This window comes from Dendrobates tinctorius, unplaced genomic scaffold (assembly GCF_039654945.1).
Source record: "Dendrobates tinctorius isolate UK_male_01 unplaced genomic scaffold, ASM3965494v1 ptg000084l, whole genome shotgun sequence".
NCBI lineage: Eukaryota > Metazoa > Chordata > Amphibia > Anura > Dendrobatidae > Dendrobates > Dendrobates tinctorius.
The window spans coordinates 39268446-39291639 of record NW_027361752.1 but is presented as its reverse complement, the minus strand read 5'-3'; the positions used below and the strand labels follow the sequence as shown (position 1 = coordinate 39291639).

Genomic DNA, 23194 nt, shown 5'->3' with positions numbered 1-23194 from the left:
AAAACTGACTGTCTCATCCAAACATAAGCATAGTGTGAACAGGTACTTAACCTAGCGTCACCAACTCATATACATTCAAGCAAAAAAGGAAGCACACTGTAGCGCCAAACCATGCAAACATGAATAATGAATTGCATTACTGCATTAGAAGTATGAAAAATTGAGAAAGTTTAGCGGATAAAATGGCAAAGTTATGTGTACCTGGAAGCCAACGTTAAGGCATTTCTCATTTTCCAGGTCCTATTCTATGACAATCCTCACTAAGACTGTAGTCTCCATCTGAATGGGAACCTATGCAAAATCCTCTGTTAGGACTGAAGTCTATATCTCTTTGGAGGGGAAATTGCCCTGGTTTGATAACTTGGCCATTTTATGCGCTAAACTTTCCCAATTTTTCATACTTCTAATGCAGTAATGCAATTCATTATTCATTTTTCATGTTTGCATGTTATGGCGCTACAGTGTGCTTCCTTTTTTGCTTGAATGTATATGAGTTGTTGACTCTAGGTTAAGCACCTGTTCACACTATGCTTATGTTTGGATGTGACGGTCAGTTTTTGAAATTTGTATTCATTTACCTTCTGACTGAGCACTCCACCTGTTAGCTGCAGGCGTTTTTAATCAAACCAGGGCCATTTCCCCTCCACAGAGATATAGACTTCAGTATTAACAGAGGATTTTTCATAGGTTCCCATTCAGATGGAGACTACAGTCTTAGTGAGGATTGGCATAGAAGAGGGACCTGGAAAACGAGAAATGCCTTAACTTTGGCTTCCAGGTACACATAACTTGGCCATTTTATGCGCTAAACTTTCCCAATTTTTCATACTTCTAATGCAGTAATGCAATTCATTATTCATTTTTCATGTTTGCATGGTTTGGCGCTACAGTCTCCATGTAGAGTCCCCCTCTTCATAGACATAGTGCTAATGCATCAAGCTGGCAGACAGCCACGATCCACAAATTAAAGAATCACAAGGCACAGGTTAGGGACCCCTGCATTAGACTTTTGGACGATTCTGCTGATGTTGGTGGGTTTGGACAACCGTAGCTTAATGTCTATGGGGCACAACTGATCTACTTGATAGAATAAAGGACACCATGTCTGGGCTTCCTTCATTAAAACCACACGGAGGATATTTGGACCCTTTCAGGCACCAAAATACAGAAGCAATTACTACTCCTTTTGGTTTCTTCCACTAACTGTTATGAACGTAACACATAATTATTCATGGGTAAGGGAAAAAAAGGAAGACCTACTACAGGGAGACAACGCACCCACACTCAACTCATCCCTTTACAGACTAGAAAGATCCTAGCCACACAATTCAAAAACACTACCTTGGATCTGGCTTCCTAAAAGGCCATCAAGGGTTTTTTTTTGTACTTTCTGAGGAACCAGACAGTAGGCTACAACACATTGTGAACAAGAGGAGAGGAAAATGTGCAGGAAGATATGAAAACTGAGCGTGAGAAAATAAAAGCAAGTTCGTATAGGGTAGAAAAGGAATGCTAAGGAAAGCCAAAAATAAACGGAAAAAGTATAACCTCCCAGAAATCTAAAGAGGCGAAAGGAAGAGAAACTGGGAACAAAAGTGAACAGACTTATTGTAGGAATTCAGCTTTTGTTTACCATGCAAGGTATCCCTTAGATGAAGGACTGAAACTCCTAAACCCAAATCCACTTAGAGGTATAGCCAGCAAGGAAGTGCAGTGCAGGGTGAACATATAAAACCTGGAAAATGTAAAACACCTGGAGAGGTGCAGACCAAGAAGGGGAGCAAAAACAATTGGAACCATCAGCATTTGGATAGGGATGAAAAGGCAATAGCTTAGCAGACAGGGGAACCAACTACGCAGCAAGAGGTCAGCGGATTTAATCCTCAAACTGAGTCATTCACTAACCCAGTGAATGTTATATCATGCATGTTTGTGCCATGTGAAGTCATAATCTTCCATATGTACACTGTCCCAGATGTAAAACTATGATCCTCTTGTCATTAATTTCTTTAAGTTTTGCCTTTTGTGTCATTTTTCTAGGTATTTTCTTAATCTACTTTAATATGAAGTGATACTTTCTCATCTCTAGGCAGGTTTGCCATACTGATAACCTTTGGAAGCTGAGTGTGAACCCTTGTGCTAGAAATCACATTGGCCGTGTTTCCAAAAAAAACAGAGGCTCGTTTGAATAGAACATTTGTCAAAAGAAAATGCTAGATAGTTTTTGGTTTTAGATGGAAGCGCTCATTGCAAACTATTTCATGATATAGTCAACCCATAAGTGATATTACTGACTCCTCCATGTTGTCCATCAGTTCTCATGCATTGAGTATGTATGAAAAGAAGTCTTCCCGTTTATGCACCGTAGAGCTGTATAATTATATGGTATCTTCATCTGAAAATGTTTCTAGGGCAGCTTTTCCATATAATACGGCATCTAATGGAACCTGGCATATCCAAAATTTCCAGAAATATTTAAATTGGAGGCATATTAAGATACTGAAAGAATTATGGGTTGTGGATTATGTGTTCATACGAAGCAATAATACAACCATGTGTATGGGGCCTCCTTAGTCTGCCGTTCTGTGGACTTTGCAATATTGGAAACATCCCAGATGTATATTTCTCTGATCCAGTAGTCTCCATGTAATTTCCTTGGTATTCGCTTTCTTTACCCTGAGGGAAACAACTTTCTCTATAAATATTATTATAAGATTTGCAAACTTTGCAACTTATGACAGTTCAGTTCTAGGTTGGCACGCCGCATTTTGCTGGATGTCCCGGCATGGTAGAAGGAACGCAGTGCTGCTTGCTCCCTGCAGAGTGTCTCACTGTAGGAGTCTGGCGAATAAGCTTTTTTGCTTCAGAACTTTACAGCAAGATAATGTTTCACACCACACCAGGCGATGCATATGTGATGTGACAGGCTTGGATATATAAGTGTGGTCCTCACCTCATCCGCTCAGTGTTTCATTTGAGCTAGCTGCTATTTGGTTCCAGATCGTGCAGTGAATTTGCTGTGTGACTAGTTTTTCTCCGCATTCCGGGATCGTAAAGTTCAGTTTTAATTGAAGTCAGCATTTAACAGCCAGCTGGTTTCCCAGGTTTTACTTCTATACGATTTTATATAATTGGGCTTGGATTACCTTATCTATTTTGAAAAAGAATAAAAAAATAAATCAATGGAAATTATATATAGACAAGCATACAATAATGGGAATAGGTGCCTTTAGTTTTGATAAGTTGGCATACACATAAGATTGGACGAATCTACCGATTTTTGATAGTTAATGATCTATTATCTACGGTCCTTCTGGCTCACCTACTGTTGATTTTGTTGTGTCTGGGAGTTAAATGTTCTCCCAAGGTGGTAAACATGCATATTTTTCAAACCGCACCACTTTTGTTAATGGACTATGGCTGGTATTATAGCTCAGTCACAGCTCACGGACAGCACAATGCACGTTCCATTGCAGACAGCTGTTCAGATCCACGCTTTGTTTTTTTGTTCTATAGATTTATATATTGTAGTAATGCCAGGTGGGAAATAATTAAATCCTAGCACTTCAGTTCTTGATTAGATGCATCTGACTATCCTTGACTAAAAACCAAGGCCTGTGTTCACTAGGTTTCATTGTGCTGGATGTTGAGCAGAGTCGAGTGTGCTCCTGGTGAGTGACCAACCAAAATCTGAGCTATACAGTAGCTGGGACTGAGAGAGAGACATGCCAGGGTCTCTCTCTAAATGTAGACTGCATGGGTAAGCTAGGAAAGCTGAGCAGTCTGTGTGTTGGAGCTGAAGAGAACCGTGTGGATGCTGCAGCTGGTTCAGTGTGAACTGTGCCCAGCGTTTAATGTTTGGCACTGGAAGATGCTGGAACTCAGGCTGAAGGGGATACCAAGACTGGTATGACTGTCCCTCTTCTTTGTATAAAGTTTTCTGCAGGAGAAACGACTAACCTCTCGGGTGAGCCCGCACTGACATATGTGCCTGCTAAATGAGCTGTTTATTTACCGTGAAACCTTTTATGCAAGGTAGCGGCTGTTTTTGAACGCTATCTAATGCCTACCTGAGAGCGTGAATCCCTACATTATATGTATTACATATACATCTTCAGTTACTTGTATTTTTATATTGACCCTTTTTATGCCATTTTGATTCCATTTGTTAAAGGGAACCTGTCATCATATTTTCCCAATATAAAGTAACGCGACCACCGTTAAGGCCTCTTTTACAACATTCTAGTATGATGTATATATCCCCAATCCCCTCTGCAATGCATAAAAACGACCTTTAATTATACTCACTCTGGTCTTGATTCGCCAATTCATTCCGACAGTCGCACTTCTCTTAGTCCTGCGGTGGACAGAGCACAGAACTGTAGTACGCATGCATTGGCAAAAGGTCGAAGAGTGCCGATGACCCGTAGGTAAAGCCCTACGTTGTTCTGCCCTCGACAAGCCATAGAGACGTATGCCTCCTTAGCGGACACGGTGTGGATAATGTAGAACGCGTCATCTACATGAAGGAGGACAGCGATCATTTGAAGAGATGAGACACTGGATCAAGACCCATGCGCCCATCGGACAGGACAGTGGGGACTGTGCGTGTAATCAAAGGCCTTTTTGGTGCCTTGCAGAGGGGATTGGGGACAGATATAGTTTACTGTTAAAGAAGGCTTAATGGTGGTGGCAGTGCTTCATATTGGTTAAACCGTGTGACAGATTCCCCTTAGGAAAACACATAGCTTTTTGTGAAAACTAGCAGCTACGTGAGAAAGTAATGGTTTTGGACAGCTAACCTACTTCTCACCTCCTCACCTGTTCCTGGGAAGTGATTGAATGTAGCAGTTTGGAAGTCGGCCCTTACTAAAGAGCTGTGATTCTCTTCTATATCTTACCTAGGTTAGTAGAACATCACTTATGAGGAAATGAACAACAATAACTAGTGTTTTCACATGCCATGCCTTTTACAATACATAGACGACATCCTTCAAAAAAAATCTTAACGCAAAACATTTATATGATCATACTAGCTGAAGAGCCCGGCGTTGCCTGGGCATAGTAACCAACTGTGATTAGTTATAGCAAATTATAATGATTATATTGCACATAAAAACCGTGCATCTAATCCTATCCTGTGTGATACTGTCTGCTGAGCCGTGTATCTAATCCTATTCTGTGTGATACTGTCTGCTGAGCCGTGTATCTAATACTATTCTGTGTGATACTGTGTTGAGCTGCGTATCTAATCCTATTCTGTGTGATACTGTCTGCTGAGCCGTGTATCTAAAACTATTCTGTGTGATACTGACTGCTGAACTGTGTGTCTAATCCTATCCTGTGTGATACTGTCTGCTGAGCAGTGTATCTAATCCTATCCTGTGTAATACTGACTGCTGAGCCGTGTATCTAATCCTATCCTGTGTGATACTGTCTGCTGAGCAGTGTATCTAATCCTATCCTGTGTAATACTGACTGCTGAGCTGTGTATCTAATCCTATCCTGTGTGATACTGACTGCTGAGCCATGTGTCTAAAGCCCCCTTTACATTTAGCGATGCACCAGCGATCCCGACCACGATGTGACCTGGTCAGGATCGCTGGTGCATCGCTAAATGTTCGCTAGTGAGCTGCCAAACAGGCAGATCTCACCAGCGACGTAGTCACGCAGCAGTGGTCGTTACTTACCTTTCAGACGCGGTGATGAGGATGTCCTCCACCCGAGTCCATGTGTCGCTCGTCGGCGCCTGCAGGAAGCAGCCGATGAGAAATGGACCAGGCCGATCTCGCGCGATCAGCGATAGACAGCGGGGGAGCCGGTCGGAGGTAAGTATCACATGTAGCGATATCGCTAGCAATATCGCTGCTGCGTCACAAAATCGGTGCTAGCGATATCGCTATGTGTAAAGCCCCCTTAATCCTTTCCTGTGTGATACTGACTGCTGAGCTGTGTTTCTAATCCTATCCTGTGTGATACTGGGCTCCCCCTGCAGTCTGTGTCAGAGGGTGGTCTGTGTTGGCACGGTAATAAATTGTGTTATTTCCAGCTTTACAGAAGGACGATAACACCATAGAAGATAAGAATAATAGGCCTCAGTTACCACAACTGTCTACAAAGAAAACTGTTGCTGATAGCGACCAATCACAGCTCATTTTTCATCTTTTAAACAGCTCTGGGACAGCGTGGCGAGTTTTGAGTGGTGACTTTTGTGTTTCGACTTTTATGTGGCGAGGTTGGTGTATGTGTGGTGAAATGTGTGCTGAGGGTGGTAGTGTGTGGCGCATTTTGTGTGTGTGTTCATATCCCCGTGTGTGGCCCATCTCATGTCAGGGCCCCACCTTAGCAACTGTACGGTATATACTCTTTAGCGCCATCGCTCTCATTCTTTTAGTCCCCCTTGTTTACATCTGGCTGCTGTAAATTTGCCTCCAACACTTTTCCTTTCACTTTTTCCTGATTATGTAGATAGGGGCAAAATTGTTTGGTGAATTGGAACGCGGTGGGTTAAAATTTCGCCTCACAACATAGCCTAGGACACTCTCGGGGTCCAGATGTGTGACTGTGCCAAATTTTGTGGCTGTAGCTGCGACGGTGCGGATGCCAATCCCGGACATACATACATACACACATACATACACACATACATACATACACACACACATTGAGCTTTATATATTAGATATGAACAAATTAAAGCTTGTAGTGATGGTCAGAGTTTTTTTCTTTAGCACACTTATCTCCGGGAATAGCGTTTTGAGGCTTTTATTCTTTTTTGTATATTTTCATATGTTGCACATAGTGTTATTTTATAAATCTGATGTTCTTGTCAATCACTGTCAAACATGTAAACTTACTTCTGTGATGCAAATCTTAACCTTGATTTGGACCCTGATCTTGTTTGAACTTGGTATCCAAAAATGAGGCCTGTAGCTATTTTGAAACCTGTTTAACAGCGTGAATTATGTGTAGTGCACATGATAACTTATTCCACTTATGTATCCTGCCCAGGTTCAAAGCCAGAACACAGTATTTTGAGAATGTTCTCTCCTTTAAGGAACACATATGCGATATCTTTTGTATTGTGACTTTCTTGGAAGGTTGAAAATTTCATTAATCTTAATAAATCTTTTTTAAACAGAGTTTTTTGACAGTTTAATAACATTTATTTCATTTAGTCTATGTGCACACGTTGCGGATTCCGCTGCGGGTTTTTCCGCGCCGAAACGCAGGTTTTCCTGCGGTTTTGCCCTGCGGTTTCACACCTCTACTATGTTAAAGGTGTGAAACCGCTGCGGAAACCGCCCAAACAATTGACATGCTGCGGTTTGTAAACCGCAGCAAAACCGCATGGAAAAAAACGCAGCGTGAGCACAGCGTTTTTGAAAACCCATAGGCTTTCGTTGTACTGTACCATGTCAGCGGAACTGCTGCGTTTCCGCAGGGCCAAAACCGCTGCGGAAATGCAGCAGAATCCGCAACGTGTGCACACAGCCTATTATGAAGAACAATTTGTAGGAATTAGAAAAAAAATACTTTGTAACGTATCTTGTCCTAATCCTAAATTGCACTCCATAGCTGCACTTATTATTTTGCTGGTGCATTCACTGTGCAAATACCGTAACTTTTCCTGTGCTGATCCTGAGTTACTGTATTATTCTCCAGAGCTGCACTCACTATTCTGCTGGTGGAGTCACTGTGTAAATACCGTAACTTATCCTGTGCTGATCCTGAGTTACTGTATTATACTCCAGAGCTGCACTCACGATTCTGCTGATGCAGTCACTGTGTACACACATTACATTACTGATCCTGAGTTACATCCTGTATTATACTCCAGAGCTGCACTCACGATTCTGCTGGTGCAGTCACTGTGTACATACATTACTGATCCTGTTACCCCTTATATTATACCCCAGAGCTGCATCACTATTCTGCTGATCACTGCACACATACATTACTTATACTGAGTTACATCCTGTATTATACTCAAGAGCTGCATTCACTATTCTGCTGGTGGAGTCACTATGTACATACATTAGATTGCTTATCCTGTACTGATCCTAAAGTACATCCTGTATTATACCCCAGAGCTGCACTCACTATTCTGCTGGTGCAGTCACTGTGTACATACATTACATATCCTGTACTGATCCTGAGTTACATCCTGTATTATACCCCAGAGCTGCACTCACTATTCTGCTGGTGCAGTCACTGTGTACATACTGTACATTACATTACTGATCCTGAGTTACATCCTGTATTATACTCCAGAGCTGCACTCACTATTCTGCTGGTGCAGTCACTGTGTGCATACATTACTGATCCTAAGTTACATCCTGTATTATACCCCAGAGCTGCACTCACTATTCTGCTGGTGCAGTCACTGTGTACATACATTACATTACTGATCCTGAGTTACATTCTGTATTATACTCCAGAGCTGCACTCACTATTCTGCTGGTGCAGTCACTGTGTACATACATTACTTTACTGATTCTGAGTTACATCCTGTATTATACTCCAGAGCTGCACTCACTATTCTGCTTGTGCACTCACTGTGTATATCCATTACATTACTGATCTTGTACTGATCCTGAGTTACCTCTTGTATTATCCGTCAGAGCTGCACTCACTATTCTGCTGGTGCATTCACTGTGTACATACATTACTGATCCTGAGTTACATCCTGTATTATACCCCAGAGCTGTACTCACTATTCTGCTGGTGCAGTCACTGTGTACATGCATTACATTACTGATCCTGAGTTACATCCTGTATTATACCCCAGAGCTGCACTCACTATTCTTCTGGTGCAGTCACTGTGTAAATACATTACTGGTCCTGAGTTACATCCTGTATTATACTCCAGAGCTGCACTCACTATTCTGCTGGTGCAGTCACTGTGTACATACATTACTGATCCTGAGTTACATCCTGTATTATACTCCAGAGCTGCACTCACTATTCTGCTGGTGCAGTCACTGTGTAAATACATTACTGGTCCTGAGTTACATCCTGTATTATACTCCAGAGCTGCACTCACTATACTGCTGGTGCAGTCACTGTGTAAATACATTACTGATGCTGAGTTACATCCTGTATTATACTCCAGAGCTGCACTCACTATTCTGCTGGTGCAGTCACTGTGTACATACATTGCATTATGTTTTTGCACTGATCCTTAGCTGCATCCTGCATTATACTCCAGCGCTGCATTCACTTCACTACTCTCCAAGCATCAGAGCTGAAATCTACCAAAAATCCCTGCAGGCTCCATAGTTCTACCCACTGGTAATTTTAGATATAATTACGGAAGCTCATTTGAGCTGTTAATGATGTATCTGCCTACTGATTGTTTTGAATATCAGCTATAGAATTATGAATGCAGCTCTGGACTATGATAAGGCTATAAGGCTGTAAATTGTAAAATATTAAAATCTGTTTCAAAGTGATAATAATCTGCAGACCAGGTCATCACAATTAAAGTTTGTGCACCTCCCTGCCCCCCTATTTCCTCCCCCTCTAATATACTTATAAAATGGGTGGACGCTGTTTATGGGTTCAGGGGTAAAACCTATTCAGCAGAAGATCCTATATCTCGTTGTCATCGTTAGTATGTGATGACTCTACCATTAGTAATTATGTCTCATTTGCGGGATTTTAACATTTCTTCCTAGAATTTGCACTTTCACTTCCTGAACATTTGCATTGAGGGTCATTGAGAGGCTAAAAGCAAATACCGATAAATTATTAAAAATCTGTTCACAGTGAAGTAATAACTCTGCTGGATTCATATCTTTTGACCGACTCAGTTCATTTAACACAAACACTAAATTATTAATAAAACCCACATGACGCCTTGGAGGATATGGAGGACTTGCTGATTTATTGGAGCCCCGTGTAATTTGCCATCATTGCTTCCACGATAAAATAATATTATCACCTGCTGCTGCCGTATTGTTAATTAAAACAATCAGCATTTTATGTATCGTTGGTGGTCTCTAATGCCTTTGGGCTCATAGAGCACAGATTAAGAACATCATTATCTTTTTTTTATGAGACACACAGAAAGTAAATAATTTTGTCAGTCAAATGTCACGGTCGGTCACAAGATCAATATGCTCCAGGACACAAAAGGCAGTGAAATAATATTTTCAAACAATAAGGATTTTTATTAAATTAGGGGCCTCTTTCTGCTGCATTATTTTTACATCTGAGCAACAAATTCTCCAGAATAGAAAATCTCAATTGTTTTTACAGCAATTTGGACATAAATGTGGCCTATAGGCCATACACAAGAATTTGGCCAAACATAGTGTTTTTACTGGGGAGAGGGAAGAAATCGCCACTCGACATTTGTCAGTGGCTTATCGCCTCTTGGCCGGGCGTTCTTGTGCTTTCAGTGGAGAAAAGGGGGAAAGCTACTGCCAGACACCTCCTGGCAGAGACTTTTATGTCCCATGAAAACGAAAGGCTCAGGATGTCCCGATACCAGAGATGGGTAAAAAAAGATCTGCAGCTCCCTGGTGCAGTGGCCACATCGACAGTCCATTGATGCCGGATCAGAGAACTGTAAACTTCCTACTGCCTACGAACTTCCTACCTCTTCTGATTAGTTCACCTTGTGATGTCATTACATCATGGCTCCATGAATGCATAAAATAGCGTAGGCCTACTAATCAGAAAAAGCACCGGAGCTGCTGCAGTTAATAAGAGGTTTGAAGTACTCTGCTCTAGGGTCCTGAGAATCTTTTTGCTCAACTCTACCCCATACACATCGGATAGTTGTCCATTTCTCATCATGTCAGTGTGTTTGACCTACTTCAACATCATATGAATGATGCTTCATGGCTGGTCAACAGGCAGGAGGTGTGCTTTTTCTTAGAAGAATCCACTAGTGATAAACTGATTGGATTGATTCTATCTCATGACTTCCAGCAATCTACTCTGACTTTCGGAGTACCCCGGAGATGACGGCCAGCAACCAGCTGTAATGTCTGGGGGAACCCAGAGATGACTTCCAGCAACCAGCTGTAATCTCTGGGGGAAACCAGAGATGACTTCCAGCAACCAGCTGTAATGTCTGGGGGAACCCAGAGATATCCTCCAACAATCAGCTGTAATCTCTGGAGGAACTCAGAGATGAACTCCAATAATCAGCTGTAATCTCTGGAGGAACTCGGAGATGAACTCCAATAATCAGCTGTAATCTCTGGAGGAACCCAATGGCACATGTTCCAACTTGTGTGCATGGAACCTACATGGTGCCACACAGTGCCCTTACAGTATATATGGAGTGACTTCAATTAGTGTGCCGCTATATAGTGACAATGTACTGCACCAATACTTTCATCATCTTATATGTGATGGATTATTTCAGGATTATTTTTATGGACTGTGTCTTGACCAGAAAACCTGACCTGACCAACAGTGGAGCAACCTAACTATATTTTAGGGTTTTTTTCCTGTCGTATCAAATTTTAGTAACCCCGCACAAGATCCAGTGCTTTCTTCAATGGAGCGAATATTCATTTTACGAGAGCCCCTGTGATCATAGCACTAGTTTGCCCTACACGTGGTGGCACAATACTTCATGGGATGTGATGTAGGTACTTGGCCAACCCTACCATATAATGTAGCAAATGTAGAAAGAGATTATTTCCTAAGAATAAAGTTATGACTACAAAATTCCATAACCAACCGAGAGAAGCTAAGGTTTCTCTTCTCGCTGTCTTTCTTACTCTTTCTTTCTCTCCCCCTCCCCCCTCTCTCTCTTTGTCTTGTCATTACCCCATTTTACTTGACTGATGATAGATAGGTTTTAAATATTTTTACTCGCAGGCTTCACGCATGCATCCCTGAGCATTTCAGTCTTTTAAAGTGCTCCAGTAAAGAATCAAAAAGAAGTAAGTTGCCTTGTAATTGCCTCTTAGGAAAAAAACGTTGGTAGAAAACTTGTGTAACATCTCTGGGGATTTTATACCTGCAGATGAAACAAAAGCTCAGCATAAACCATTAAAGCAACAACTGGATATCTTTGTAGTTTTGACATAAACTGTTTTCTTAATGATCTGGTTTAAGAAGCTAAAAATAATGTGCCTATAATTTGTCCATAATCTAGCCTGTTTGAACAACCTCTTTGCTTCTCGGAAGTCCTCAAGATCAATTGATGAAAAGGGAACCTGCTCAGTGCTTGCTTCCCCACATTGGACATCCACATGAAGTCAGTAGACCATCCACTACTTTCAGTGGACTTGTTGGGACTTCCAGAATGAGAGCTGATCTTTTCAGTTCTTCTACACCCTAGCCATACAGTTTGAAAATAATGTCTTCCTATATTACCTGAATGTGCACCAAACAGGACCAAAATTTAAAGAGACCCTCTCTAAATCACAAGATCATTTTGGTTGTAGACTCTAACAAATAGTCTGGGTTGTGGAACCAAAATGATCTTGTGATTTAGAGAGGTCTCTTTAATTTTTGAAATGTGTAACTGCCACCATTAATAAACTAATCTTTTTTATTGACCAGGTGGCCGTGAAAGTCATTGATAAGAAGAAAGCCAAGAAGGACACTTATGTTACCAAGAATTTGCGTCGAGAAGGTCAGATTCAACAGATGATTCGACACCCCAACATTACGCAGCTGCTCGACATACTGGAGACGGAGAACAGTTATTATTTGGTTATGGAGCTTTGTTGTGGTGGAAACCTCATGCATAAAATTTATGAGCAAAAAAGACTGGAAGAGCATGAAGCAAGAAAATACATCCGGCAGCTGATTCAAGCTGTTGAACATCTGCACCGCGCTGGAGTTGTTCACAGGTGAATACAAGTTTTGATGACATCCATGTTGTATTTTTGTTCCCAACAGTAAAGTAACTGAGGTTGGAGATTAAACAGTTAATGTTTCCAAATTGTAGGCTTAGCCAGTTTGTGTACCATTGTTTGTCTTTACCATTATAGGCCTTTAGCACATATCAGCCTAGGTGTCTATAAATTCAAAATGGCTTCTCTCATTTATCATGTTAATTAAATTACATAAAGGCAGTGGTGTACCACCAATGGTGGCAGATGATGCAGCTGCTATGGTGCTCGAAAACTGGTTGGTTATGGTTTCGAACAACCCTATCTCCTTTCTGGCACCCACTGACATCCACTGTGTCTGTATGGCAGAAGATGGAAGGACCGTTAGCTGAATCCACTCAATACCAGCCAGAGCCAGCCCTTTTTCACACCAGACACCCACTGGAGTTAAGGCCCCGTCACACACAGCGAGATCGCTGATTTTGTGATGCCACAGCAATCTCGCCAGCGATATCGCTGTGTGTGACGGGGATCAGCGACCGGCCCCCCTGCCGGGTATCGCTGATCGCGCTCCATCGTCCTGAGCCGTTTTTTTATCGTTGGTCTCCCGCTGGCCAGCGCGCATCGCTGCGTGTGGCAGCGAGAGACCAGTGATCAGTGACACTGGTTTCCAATGTAAACAGTGGATATCTAAGAGCCACGCGGCTCTTAGATAACCGCTGTTTACATTGGAAACCAGCTTGCTCGCTTGTCCTGATCGCTGGAGGGGCTGTCTATGTGACAGCTCACCAGCGATCAGCCTAACGATGTCCCAGCGATCTCATCCATGTCGGATCGTTGGTGGGATCGCTGGGACATCGTTATGTGTAATGGGGCCTTTAGGTCTGATTTGTATCAGCTTAACCCCTTAGATGTCATGGTAGACAGCCACCAATGTATCTAAGTGGTTAGACAGCCGAAAGGGCCTTTGTCAACCTAATTGGGCAATGTGTTCCAATTCAGATCTTTGCTGTGAAGTCCACAACCCTAGAATTTTATGTTATGTATGAGCTTGCTCAAAGGCAACCTGATAGAATAATTTTATGAAACGTTTTAATTTAAAAAATGTTAATGAAAGTAACATGGCTATATGGATCATAGAACATCAATGAAAATGATATCTGTCTTGTACTAATCTAATGTATTAACGCTTAAAAAAAAGCTCTGAAGAAACAAAGTATCTAGAAAGTGCAATGAAGGCTTTTTGGGGGCAGTTTTTTCTATGGTCTAGAAAATGATAGTCATGTACAGTAAGATAGACAACATGCTAAGGGTACACTGTCTAATTCCACAGCGCTTTACAGACATTATTGGCACTGTCCCCAATGGGGTTCACAATCTAAATTCCCTATCAGTATGTCTTTGGAATGTGGGAGGAAACTGGAGAACGCGGAGGAAACCCACGCAAACACGGGGAGAACATACAAATTCCTTACAGATGTTGTCCTTGGTGGAATATGAACCCAGGACCCCAGCGCTGCAATGCTGCAGTGTTAACCACTGAGCCTCCGTGCCGCCCCTAGTTCACAGGAAGATGGATCTTTCTTTGACACAATATTCTCAGAAAGATAATTTGTTGTCGGGTATTATTGAGCATGTTTGGTCAGGTTGAGCGACTAATTGTGTATGCATTCGATGACATTGCCAGTGTTCTTTCGTAAAGTTGAAGTCATTTACTGTCATCAACTAAAATCTGATGTGTACGGGGGTCTTTGACCTAAATATGAAGCTGTTTTGTGCCTTTGACTCTAGATTACATTATTACATGGTAGCCATAGCTTTGCAATTCTGTTCATTACAGGTCAGAGCTTCTCCATTAATAACAATATGAGTAGTTAGGACATGAAGGTCAGAAGATTTACGTTATGACTGCTTTACGTGATGACGTTTACTCTCCATCAAGACTCAGCTCTATTTATAGATGGATACAAAGGAAGATAATTGCTCTTGTCTATGCCATTATTTACCATGATAAAAGGAGATTACTTCCAGAAAACAGGCCATTTATTTGCAACAGCACTATTAAACATGGTACAGGACAATTTTAGTTGTCGGAAACGTTTGCTGGCTCCACCGCGTAGAATTCTCTGAATGAATGAGTCACCCGTATTGTTAGCAGAAAGATCACAACTTTGTGTGAAGTTTCCATTATTCATAAATTTTTCTGCTGGAAGAAATATATGAAAGACAGGAGGGCTATAAATACAATGGGATTGCAGTCACGACAAGACAAGGATTTACCTGGCTCCTTTATGTAGAGGATAGAAGTTATAAATAGGTCACGCAGACGGGGTTTTGTGACATTATATTATGGGGGGACAGGAAATTCTCTGCTCGTTCTCAACGCATCTCTGAATTCAAAAGGAGCTGTAGAAAGGAACAATCATGGCCCGCAATTTGCTGAGCCGCTTTCTATTTTACCAAATAGCGTAACTCTCTAAAATAAGAATCGCTAGTAAATGCAGTAAATGAACCTCCGCCAGTCGTCATTTCGTGAAAAATCATATCCAAGCGTGTGTTTAAAAAGGCCTCCTCCTCCCATCAAAACTTTTTTCCTCTTAATATATTGCAGTCATCACATTATATAGCGCTGTGTACTTACAATTGCTCATTTTGCTTTTCTACTCAGATAATTCTTCTCTCTTCCAATGATTAAGAACTGACGAGCTGAATGCTTCTAAGCTGTATGTAGAAACAAGAGGTCAATTTTCCCTGCATGAGTCACTGCAAAAGTCTATGCCATGGAGTGGAGCGGAGCAGCTGGGTCAGGTGATGGTAAATGCAGGGACAAGAGACTTCCTGTTTCTACACAGAGCAGAGAAGAGAGAAGAATTATCTGAGTAGAAAGGCAAAATTGGCAATTGTAAGTACACAGTGCTATATAATATGATGACTGCACTGTGAGGATAGAAACATTGGTGAAAGTGCCTCTTTAAAAGGAATGTGTCATCAGAAAATGAGCTCTTGTTTCAATCAAATCTTTGTATTACATGCACTTTTTTTTATTTTTTTAAATATTCTTGGCATTATTTTCCTTATTAAAAAACAAAATGAGTCACCTTGCAATTTTCACACTGGCCCATCAGACTATTTTAGACTAATAGTTCCTGTACTTTCATAAACAGTTTACAGCCCTTTCCTTATCACAGGCAGGGTTATATTGACGGATAACACCTCTATACACAGCTAATAACATGAGGTCCACCAATCACAAAAACTGATGTCAAAACTGATGGCTCCCCCTCCATTCACAATGGTATTTTCACACGCTCATTAGAAGCCTCAGTAGAAAAGATAGGGTGGGACACTGTTCACTGTTGCTAATGTACGTGTGAATTTCCTGATACAACAGGAAGTTAGAGTTTAAAAAAAGCCCCAGTGGTCCGTGTGAAAATTGCAAGCTCTCCATCGTGATATGGGAAAAAAACAGCAAAAATGCATTTAACACAAAACCATTAATTAATCTATTTATTTATTTTAATTTTTGCTATGCAGCTATTTAGTAATCTAAGGGGGCACTTTCACATTCATGCCCGAGAATAAAGTCTTGTATTGCTAGCCACCTTGTGTAATACATTTCACTGAAAGTGAGCAGCGCTCGTTGGCTGCAGAGGGGAAGCTTCTGCAATCAGACAGTAATTGCACAGAATAGAATGCATTTGTCACTTCCTATTACATGTGATGCTGCCTGTGGGCTGCAGATCATCACGTGTACAGGGCTTACGTGCCCCTGTGGCTCCTCGCTCTACAAAACCATCTTTTATTCATACACCATCAAGCTTGCACTTTTTTTTTCTCCCTTTGCTCGTATTTATGGATTTACTTTTGTATTTAATCTTCACATTTCTTGGGTACAAGAATTTGCAATTAGGTATTTATAGTTTTTCTCCGAAATATGTCTGATAGATGCAACCTCCAATCGAGAGACAGTGAAAACGCTTTTTGATCCGTGGAAAATGGTTCCGTTAATCAGCCAACCATTTTTTCTTTCATTTGTAACGGACTATTTTTTTTTACTTATTGCATCCAGTAATAAAAAAAAATGCAAAAACGGATTAGTTACAGATGAATGGCTAATTAACGGATCCATTTTCTATAGACTTCAATGTTAAAAAAAATATTTAAAAAAACAGACGAAAAAGTGATCACTAGTCTACCAAACATGTCAACATAGCCTAACAGAGGATTGCTTAAGGCCCTTTTACATTTAGCGATGCACCAGCGATCCAACCAGCGATCCGACCCGGTCAGGATCGCTGGTGCATCGCTAAATGATCGCTAGTGAGCTTTCATACAGAAAGATCTCACAGCGATGCAGCAGCGACGCAGCGCACGATACTTACCATTCACACACAGCGATCCTGCGTCCTCCCGCCCGCCTCCACGCGTCGCTGGACGTCACAGCAGGAAGTCTCAGCAGGAAGCGCCCGACGAGAAATGGAGCCGGACATTCTCGCGCGATCAGCGATGGACAGCGGGGGAGCCGGTCGCTGGTAAGTATCACACATAGCGATATCGCTAGCAATATCGCTATAACGTCACAAAACCAGTGACGTTTTAGCGATATTGCTAGCGATATCGCTTAGTGTAAAACCCCCTTTAGACTGACTGCAAACAATTGTATCTCCATTTTATCAAGACAGCTGGATTTCAGCCTCTGGAAGTAAACCAGAACATTTTCTGTGACTGCAAGCAGAGATTTGAAAAAAAAAATTAAAAAAAAAAGAAACCAAAAATATGCAAACTAAAAGTGGCAAAAAGTTTCAAAATATTATTTGGACATTTCTTAGTTATAGTGATTTTTTTTTTTTTTAGAAAAACTTTTCACCGCTTTCCCATCCAGCTTATCCAGACTCTGCTACATTATTGTTATTAGGCAGGATTTCTATAAGGGAATGCTCAAATTAATAAAGAAGGATCCTCAATTTGGGACATCCGCAAATCTTTCTCTCCATCATTACATGAATTGCTCTATTGATTTTAATGGGCATCATGTAACGCTTCATTTCTCCTGCGGTGGCGCTGCAGAGGAATAGAACACTTGCTGTTGGGTTGACGGCTCACGATAATCAACTGATCCAAAGCAGACAATCCAGTGATCTTGCATTTTGTCTGTGGGATATCAGGACTGGCTGCCGCGTTGATGGCCAATTATTTGTCCCTTGACCTAGAGAATAATTTCGGCCTTGATAATAATGCCTTGTAATCTGACATTAACCCCTGCGTGACCGCTGCTTCCCAGGACTCTTCACACTCATTAATTGTCGTCTTTCCATGCAGAGACTTGAAGATTGAAAATCTGTTACTAGACGAGAACAACGACATCAAGCTCATCGGTTTGTACATTGTTTTTTAATGAGTCTCCCATTAACATTGTATTCCTTACTTTACTCTTGATCTGTCCAAGCAGAGATTGCAGGATGTCTCAATGGAGTCTCTGTTGCTATTGTTCTCCTCTTCCTCCCAGTCCTGCCAAACTTCTCTGCTGACTCTGCAGTATGCTGCGCCCCGTCATTAATTCGTCAAATGAAGGTCGCGCCTGACAAATTAGCACATGGGATAATTTTTTATCATGAAATTGTTGAATTGTTCCAAATGAAAAGAGCTTCAGAAATCCAGTTTATAGTAAAATTCCATTTATCCAGAATCTACTTATCCAGAATGTCCCACAATCCAACTCCTGACATGAGTTCCATATACTTTTCTGAGTGGTCAATAATCTGGAGTATCTGCAGGGACGTAACTACAATAGGTGCAGGGGTCTAAAAAGTCCCTTTTGGCCTTCATGAAAAAAACAATACTATTAAAATAATTGGGGGCCCCAATGAAGCTTTTGCATTGGGGGCCCATGATCTTCAAGTTACGCCACTGAGCATCTGGTAATCCGTCAATAGCAAGATATTGATGTTGATTTCAAGTAATTCTATTGTAAAAGTAGAACAAATTGCAAGAACAAAGTGGCCTAAAATACAACTTTTTGGTTACGGTATTTTTTTTTTTTTTTAAGTTCCTTTTAATTGGCTACTAACACCCCCTCCCCCATAATATTGGCTTTTGGAGTGCTGTCCTGTTAAATGCACATGCTATACAGTAATATTCAAGTAACTGATTATTCTAGGCAAAAATTATGAAAAATTAAGAATTTTTGGAACATCTTGAAAAATTTTGACCCAAAAAAATGTTGGGATATCAAAGATACTAAGAGTTCAAGGAGAAATTTGAGCTCCAAGTAATGTCGGCCTCTATAGTTATAGAGAATGGATGGAAAAAATAGACATAGTCTAAAAATTTGCTTCCATCTTTACCCGTTTTTATCTGTATATGTTTCATTGCAGATTTTGGATTGAGCAACTGTGCTGGGATCCTGGGCTACACAGATCCGTTCAGTACACAGTGTGGAAGTCCTGCCTATGCTGCTCCCGAACTCTTGGCAAGGAAGAAATATGGACCCAAGGTGGATGTCTGGTCAATGTAAGTATTTATTTTTTAATTTTTTTATGTTTTTTTTTTATTATTATTATGATTCTAATTTAAGCAAAGTTTGGAATACAACTCTCTCTCTTCTGATGAAATGTAGTTTTTTTTGTGTTTATTGGTTTTGGATTTATGTAGCAACTATAGTTGATAGAAAGCCTTTGCGTACCTTAAACGGTACTTTGCTGCCCCTGAGACATGATAAAAAGACCTGCCATACAACATTACCATTTCTGACTCCCCTCTTAACACATACATTGGAATGTAGATAAGCAGACTTTTGCCAGTGCGGTTGACCTTTGTCTGGTATGGATGACCTTCACCAGACATTAGCTTTCCATTACTACATGCAAAACTCAATGATCTTAATGAGTTACCAGCCGACCGGCTCCAGCTTCCCCACGAATGACAAGCAATAACACAAAATGTCTGCTTTGTTTTTTGTGGTTTGCTGTTTGTGGAGACAACATACAAAACAGAGGCATACATGGCCACCAAATGGGGGACTGGTTGTACTGTGACTGTTGCCACCAGGTAATTAGACAGATCAGTATGTTATTAATGGTAGGGGGAGACTTATTACATCCTCATGTCTTGATTGTCCTTCTACATGGTTAAAATACAAACCTCTCGTTCTACAGGACAGTAGAACAGAGGAAATGTCCAACGTTCCTCTTGAGCGATTTATGCTGGTTTTAGGATTTTTTAAGAGCTGTCTAAAGAAACTAAATATATTAGGATTGGTATTCTCAGTCTTCTTTTTAGATGTCATTTTTCTTATAGGGTCAACATTTTGATTGCTAGTCCTTAAAGGGGCTGTCCGGTGGGAAAAAAAAAAGTCACCTTTCCGCGTGATAACTTGCTGATCGATGGGTGTCCAATTTCTGGAACAGGCACCAATCAGCAAATCGGGGAACTTTTATCCTTGTTTCAAAATGATGCCGCATGTTGGACACCCAACCTCTGTCCCATTTATTCTCTATGGGACTGCTGAAAAGAGCTGAGTGTAACGCTCAACAGCCCATTAGGAAATGAATGGAGCGCAGGTGGAGCATGTGCGCTGACACTCCAAGTTTCCTGTTCTGCCAATAGGTTGGACACCCATCGATCAACAAGTTATCACCCATCCTGCCGAAGGACAATAACTTGTTTTCCCTGGACAACCCCTTCAACCTTTTACTTTGCCATCATTTAAAAATGTGTGGCCAATTTTAACCATAAAGGTTGGACATCTTTTCATGAATACACCTTAGTAACATTCACACATTCTGTTTACAATTCATCCTATTCCAAGAAACTTCCATTTTAAGTTTATAGCTCCTGTGCAGACCTACATGTCTACATAGTCACAGACTACAAACAAATGCTATGTAGTCTGGTCCGACCGTTACATTTCCTTCTTTTATTCATTTACCATTTTGATCACGTATTGCATGGATGTTATGAAGAAGTGGGTAAAGGATGAGATTGAGTAGGAGTGCAGGATCAGACTACATACTTTGTCATCTGTCACTATTGATACAGTTTTTAGTATACAGCTCCGATGCTAACCTATTCATGACCATTTTCTTACGAATTCTGTCTTGAGATACATTGTTTTTGTATACTGAGGCCAAAGTTATAATTACACAATAGCATTTATTTCAAACCGTTTCTGACACTTTAGTATTCGTGCCAAAGTTGGCTCATAAATTATGTGTATATAGGTTATCTCTCAAACCCAATACTCACCTGTCTGGCTCCATTTTTGTTTTTCAAGTGGAGTTAATATGTACGCCATGTTGACGGGCACCTTGCCATTCACCGTGGAACCATTTAGCTTGCGGGCTTTGTATCAGAAGATGGTAGACAAAGCCATGAATCCATTGCCCTCCCACCTCTCCTCTGGTAAGTAGTCACCAAATTTCCAAGGCAATTCATAGCACCGCGAGGCCCTTACAAGTTGCCTCTCACTTTCTGTGGCTAAAGATGACTTTTCAGGCCAATTGCTATAACATTTTTCCATATCTGCAAAAAGGGAAAAAAATAATCTGGATGAAATCGGGTATGTTTGGTAAAAATGCCAGCAGTGCCTGTTCTGTAAAGCTGCTAGATATCGAGCCAAGACTTTTGGGATAGATTTTCAAATTAACACTCTCCATGCACGTATAGAACGTTTCTGAATATTCCGCTATTCGGTTTTGTAATTTATGTCACATGGCCAAAAATTACAAAAAATATTTTTTAAAAAAATGGAATTAATTTACTTATTTTATTCAACATTTTGGAATAAGCCTCTGTAGTTCAAAAATTAAAACCATGTTTTGCATGTTAAAGGGGTGTCTCATTCCAGACAGCTCTTATTATTAGAGATGAGGTGGTGATTAGCTGACTGCTACAGGCATCTGTCAACTGTTCAATTTCACTGCATAAGCCACTACAGGAAAAATGTAGCTTTACATGTAACTATATTTAAAGGAGACATGTCATCAGGTCAAAAGTGGCCAATTTTTGCTCTTATTTTACACACTGATCCCCTAAATAATCCCCCCTCCCCTTTTTTAAAAAAATTTGCCATACATCTCCATAGATATATGCTTTTATATTTAGTGCTATTTTTTTGTCATCTTTACTAGGGGGAGGGTGGCTCACATGATTCTCTGGGGGCGTGTGTTTAGGCTGCTGTAGACACTTGCCAAATAAGCACCTCCATAAAAATGAGCACTAAATATAAATGCCCATAACTCTCTAAATATATGTCGGATTTTCAAAAAAACAAAAAGGGCAATACTCAGTGGACCAGCATGAATAAATTAAAAGCAAATACTGTCCACTTTTGACCTGATCACTTGTCAGCTTCAAATGAAAAGCAGTTGATGTAACTTGTCAGTGGAAGGGTTCTACTTCTTGTCCTGAGTTAAGGACCACACCTCTGATCTAATAGGGCACCGGGTAAAGGAATTGTTGAGATGAATCAACACCAAGGTGGAGAGTACCCTTTTGTCTTATTAAAGTTTCTACAATGATTAGAAAAAAAATCTGTAGGATCATTCAGTTATAGGGAGTAGGTGTTATATTTTTAATTTTTTGTTTTTCAGCTGCTGTTAATTTCCTTCAGTCCCTGCTGGAACCAGATCCATTAAAAAGACCAAACATCCAGCAAGCACTGGCAAATCGATGGCTAAATGACAACTATCATGGAAAAGGAGTTCACACATACCCAAACAGGTAGATTCACCAAATTGTTAATCAAAAATGGATCTAAAATTCTGTGCTGGTAGATTTTGTGATTATATCCATGAGAAAACCAGTATGTTATAAGCTCCTAAGTCCGCCTTTGATCCAAAATTATCAGAAAAACAATAAAATAAAAAAAAAGCTCTGACTGCTACAAAAAGAAAATGAATCCAGAGGTAGGAATATTATGGATGACTGACATATAAGAGTCTTTCCAAGAATCTGTCTGTTAGGAACATCAAGGTTGAAGTACATTGTATTTTTTTCCTATCTATATTTTTATAACCTCTGTTAAATGGCATTTGAGGTGTATGACATCCACTTATCTTCCCGACATGGCACGATGGGCAAGTAGCTCTAGCTCGGTTTTAGTTTCTAAATTCATACAAGTAAATCTGGCAGGACTTCAGGCTGCTACTCCTTTAATTGTGGCTCAGATGGGATTAGCAGAAGCCCTTAATTCCTCAAAAATGTTTTTTTCCAGTGAAAGCAATGTTTTATAATATTGAAGCTTATTAAACACTTATGGCCTTTCCAGTGCCATTTATCAGTCAATTAATAGCAACAGTTACATTAATTTATTTTTGAGGGGGTGATAACTGGGCTTCACTGAAAGTACTGAAACAGCATTTGCTCCTAAAACCAAGACCCCAGCA

General features: G+C 40.7%; 1 protein-coding gene across 7 annotated transcripts in view; it reads left to right on the top strand.

Moving 5' to 3' along the window:
* The window catches only part of HUNK (hormonally up-regulated Neu-associated kinase), a 211520-nt gene that overhangs the window by 172783 nt on the left and 15543 nt on the right, over positions 1–23194 (top strand). For all 7 annotated transcript variants that reach the window (XM_073584561.1, XM_073584557.1, XM_073584559.1 and 4 more), the window contains 5 exons: positions 12535–12827; positions 18129–18184; positions 19184–19319; positions 21082–21209; positions 22400–22529. In XM_073584561.1, the coding sequence (XP_073440662.1) occupies positions 12535–12827; positions 18129–18184; positions 19184–19319; positions 21082–21209; positions 22400–22529 (743 nt within the window). The remainder of the gene's footprint in view (positions 1–12534; positions 12828–18128; positions 18185–19183; positions 19320–21081; positions 21210–22399; positions 22530–23194) is intronic.